Raw genomic sequence first — 3,473 nt, forward strand, 5'->3', positions numbered from 1 at the left:
CGAACATATCTTTCAGGACCTTGAAGTTGCTTGTTAAGTTCACCGCTACCATTTCAAAGGTCAATAGGTTATTGGAACAGAACTGCCAATCTATGTCCTACGATTCAAGGTGTAACACCTTTATTTCTCTGCATAACTCGTCCATGACCTTTTGCCATTCTTTGATCTGCATGCCTAGGGCCTTGTCCTACGTGTTTACATTATCCTGAAAACCGGATTTATCAAAATACTCTTCATTTTGCTTCAGCAGCTCCTGTTGAAGAGCTTGTTCCTCCTAAGCGTCCATATATTCCCTCATAAGCCTCATTTTCTCCTGAAGGGCCAAGAACTACTACGAAGGTGCCTGTTGGTTGAAAGGGAGTGGCAAACCCTGACCAGGAGAGATATTCAAGTCCAAAAGGCCAGAATTTCCCCGATAGACCATATTGTTGAGATTTTCTAGTCTATTAGTGAACCATCCGACAAATAAGTTTGTTTCATAGTGCTAGTCATCGAAGCCTGATGCTTTGGCTTGTCTTGATGAAAATTTGAAAGGGAAATTTTCACTTAGGTAAGCTATTTGCTCTGAAAATTGAAGAACACTTAATCAAACTCAAAAAAATCTAATGATCAGAAGTCTATTCGCGTTCACTTTACCAATTATTGAGTAATATTTTCTCGTATCTTATTGATAGGAGTGTTTGAGTATTTATACGTGTTGTTACAAATGTTATTACAACTCATAATAGGGCCCCACTATTTTGTATTGACTCCGCTGCCTCTAGTACTAACATTTTGTTGGGCACGTTTCTACATAACATGCGGTCCTTTCCGTCCCTGCACAGACTCCGCACCTAGTGGACACGTGTTTGGGTGGCCTGTGGAGCACGTGATCCTTTCTGCAAGCTCATTGGAAGTATGTGAGACGAGACCGTGGCCTTCCTTGAGTTCTTGGGAGTTGGATCTTCGGCCTTGCCTTGCGAGTTGGGTCTGCAAGCTTGATTTGTTGTCCTTTCGTGGTTCGCCTCGCACTCAATCTGTAGGTGGGACCTATCTAGGTCATAGCTCGGAGACTCGAATCCTTTCTAAGACTTGAATCGATGATTACTAATGTATAACAAACATATTCTCACTTTTACAACTCTTTTCACATTTCAAATTCCTCTCATAGTATTTATTATCTTATTATAATTTTCATTGTGGTATCGAATTAACGTGGGGGTGGCGTCAAATACTTACATCAGTAGGGAAAAGGCTGGTAGAAAATTATGAAAATGTGAGCAATAAGTAAGCATCGAAGAATTAAAATCCAACGCTGCTCAGTCCAACTTAATAACATGGCGGACTAGTTGAGTTTATCCATAAACCACCTACCAAATGGGCTATTTGAAGCTCTAACGGTCTTAAGCCCATAATGTACTCTTTTACATAGATATTTTTCAGTTGTTAGAATAGATAAGGCAAACCTTGCAGGCTTCAGAGCTGACCTCCATTCCTCTCTGCAAATATTCTACCTTCATTAATTCTCTAACCATGCTCTCTTCAACCTCTTTGAAACCCATCACCAATCCCAAAATTCCCTTCTTTTCTTCTTTTTCAATCCAAAACCCATCTCTTTTATCCTTTCATCTTCCTTTCTCACCTTCAAAAGCCCTCCTAAAACCCATCTCAGCTACTCTCATCCCCTCCACTCCTCAGCCTCAACAGCAACAACTTTATCAACCTTTTAGGCCACCTCCATCTCCACTCCCTCCTAAATTCCGGTCACTTGACGCTCAAGGTCGCTTAGATGTCTTAGCCAACCGGAATGGCCTTTGGTTTGAATATGCGCCACTTATCCCTTCTCTTTACCAGGAAGGTTTCTCACCTCCTTCAATAGAAGAAATAACTGGGATCACTGGGGTTGAACAAAATACACTGATAGTTGCTTCCCAGGTAAGAGAATCTCTTATTCAATCTAAAACTGATGAAGATGTTATGTCGTTTTTTGATACTGGTGGTGCTGAATTGCTTTATGAGATAAGGCTTTTAAGTGCTTCCCAAAGGGCTGAAGCTGTTCGATATATAGTTGAAAATGGTTTGGATGCTAAAGGTGCACAAGATTTGGCTAGAGCTATGAAGGATTTCCCAAGAAGGAAAATGGATAAAGGCTGGAAAAGTTTTGAATATGGGCTTCCTGGGGATTGTTTGTCATTTATGTATTATAGGCTAAGTAGGGAACATAGAAATCCTTCTGAACAAAGAACAGCTGCTTTAATGCAAGCATTGCAAGTGGCTGAGTCTGAGAGTGCTAAAAAAGAGGTTTCACAAGAGTTAGAAGGTGGGGAAGATGAAAAACCAGAGAAAGATGATGATTTGGAATATAGGGTTTGGGTTCCAGTTGTTAGGATGCAGTTTGGTGAAGTTGCTGAGGCTACTAGTGTGGTGGTTTTGCCTGTTTGTATGGCGGAGGAGGATACCAAGGAGATTTTGGAAGCACCTTTGGAATGTAGAAGTGGAGGGGATTTTGGTGTGGTGGAGGCTGAGAAAGGATGGAAGAGGTGGGTGGTTTTGCCAAGTTGGGAACCGCTTGCGGGGTTAAGGCATGGAGGAGTTGTAGTGGCATTCAGTGATGCCAGAGTTATACCATGGAAGTCAAACAGGTGGTATAAGGAAGAGGCTATTTTGGTGGTTACGGATCGGAATAGAAAGGAGGTCGAAGTGGATGCTGCGTTTTACTTGGCGAAGGTTGATGGTGGCAGGTTGAAGGTGGATACAGGATCAGCATTGAAGGAAATGGGTGTGAAGGAGTCTCTAGGAACTGTGGTATTGGTGGTCAGGCCACCAAAGGAAGAATCTGATGATCAATTGAGTGATGAAGATTGGGAATGAAAAGAACCGAAAGTGAGTGATTTTGTTTTAATCCTGATTGCAAATAGAGATTACTGGAGGCCTAATAATGGTGCTTCAGTTCAATGCCCTTGTAGCTACATTTCTGCAACATTCTAGTTGTTGCCAAATGATTTAGCCAATGAACTTCAGTATAATACTCTGCTGCATTATTAGCAAAAGGCAGTTCACTGTTTGTTTTATATACATTTAAAGCATGAATTGATTCTACTACAAATATCATCCTTTCTGTTAATTGTGTACCTGATCTGCATTCGAATGTTTCTTTAAATGTATCATAAAGATGCCTAAAATTTGAAATGCGTTGCAGCGTTATCATCCTGTTAAACAAATTCATGGAGTACTAATCGGGACTTGAAATTAGAAGGTAACGCCTGAGGTTAGGAAGAAAGATTTCAAGCAATGGAAGTTTCCTTATGTGGCACTTAATCTCTAAACAAGGTTATTGCATAATTGTGGTATACATTGCATATTAATTCAAATTCTCTTGGAGAGGTTTGATGACACTAGATCAAAGGATTTTCATACTGGTTCTTTGTGTCTTTGTATTGATCATGGCTTTGGAGTTGGGATGTTTTTCTCTACAGCACTTTGAAAAACAGAGA

The 3,473-nt window shown here is 40.6% G+C and overlaps 1 protein-coding gene across 1 annotated transcript; it reads left to right on the top strand.

Moving 5' to 3' along the window:
* The first annotated feature begins 1,415 nt into the window (after window positions 1-1,415).
* On the top strand, window positions 1,416-3,103 carry LOC107893598 (rubisco accumulation factor 1.1, chloroplastic). The gene has a single exon (XM_016818632.2). The coding sequence runs from the start codon at window positions 1,513-1,515 to the stop codon at window positions 2,848-2,850; it is 1,338 nt and encodes a 445-aa protein (XP_016674121.1). The 5' UTR covers window positions 1,416-1,512; the 3' UTR covers window positions 2,851-3,103.
* Window positions 3,104-3,473: the final 370 nt, after the last annotated feature.

The sequence above is a fragment of the Gossypium hirsutum genome, chromosome A13, assembly GCF_007990345.1.
Source record: "Gossypium hirsutum isolate 1008001.06 chromosome A13, Gossypium_hirsutum_v2.1, whole genome shotgun sequence".
NCBI classification, from domain to species: domain Eukaryota; kingdom Viridiplantae; phylum Streptophyta; class Magnoliopsida; order Malvales; family Malvaceae; genus Gossypium; species Gossypium hirsutum.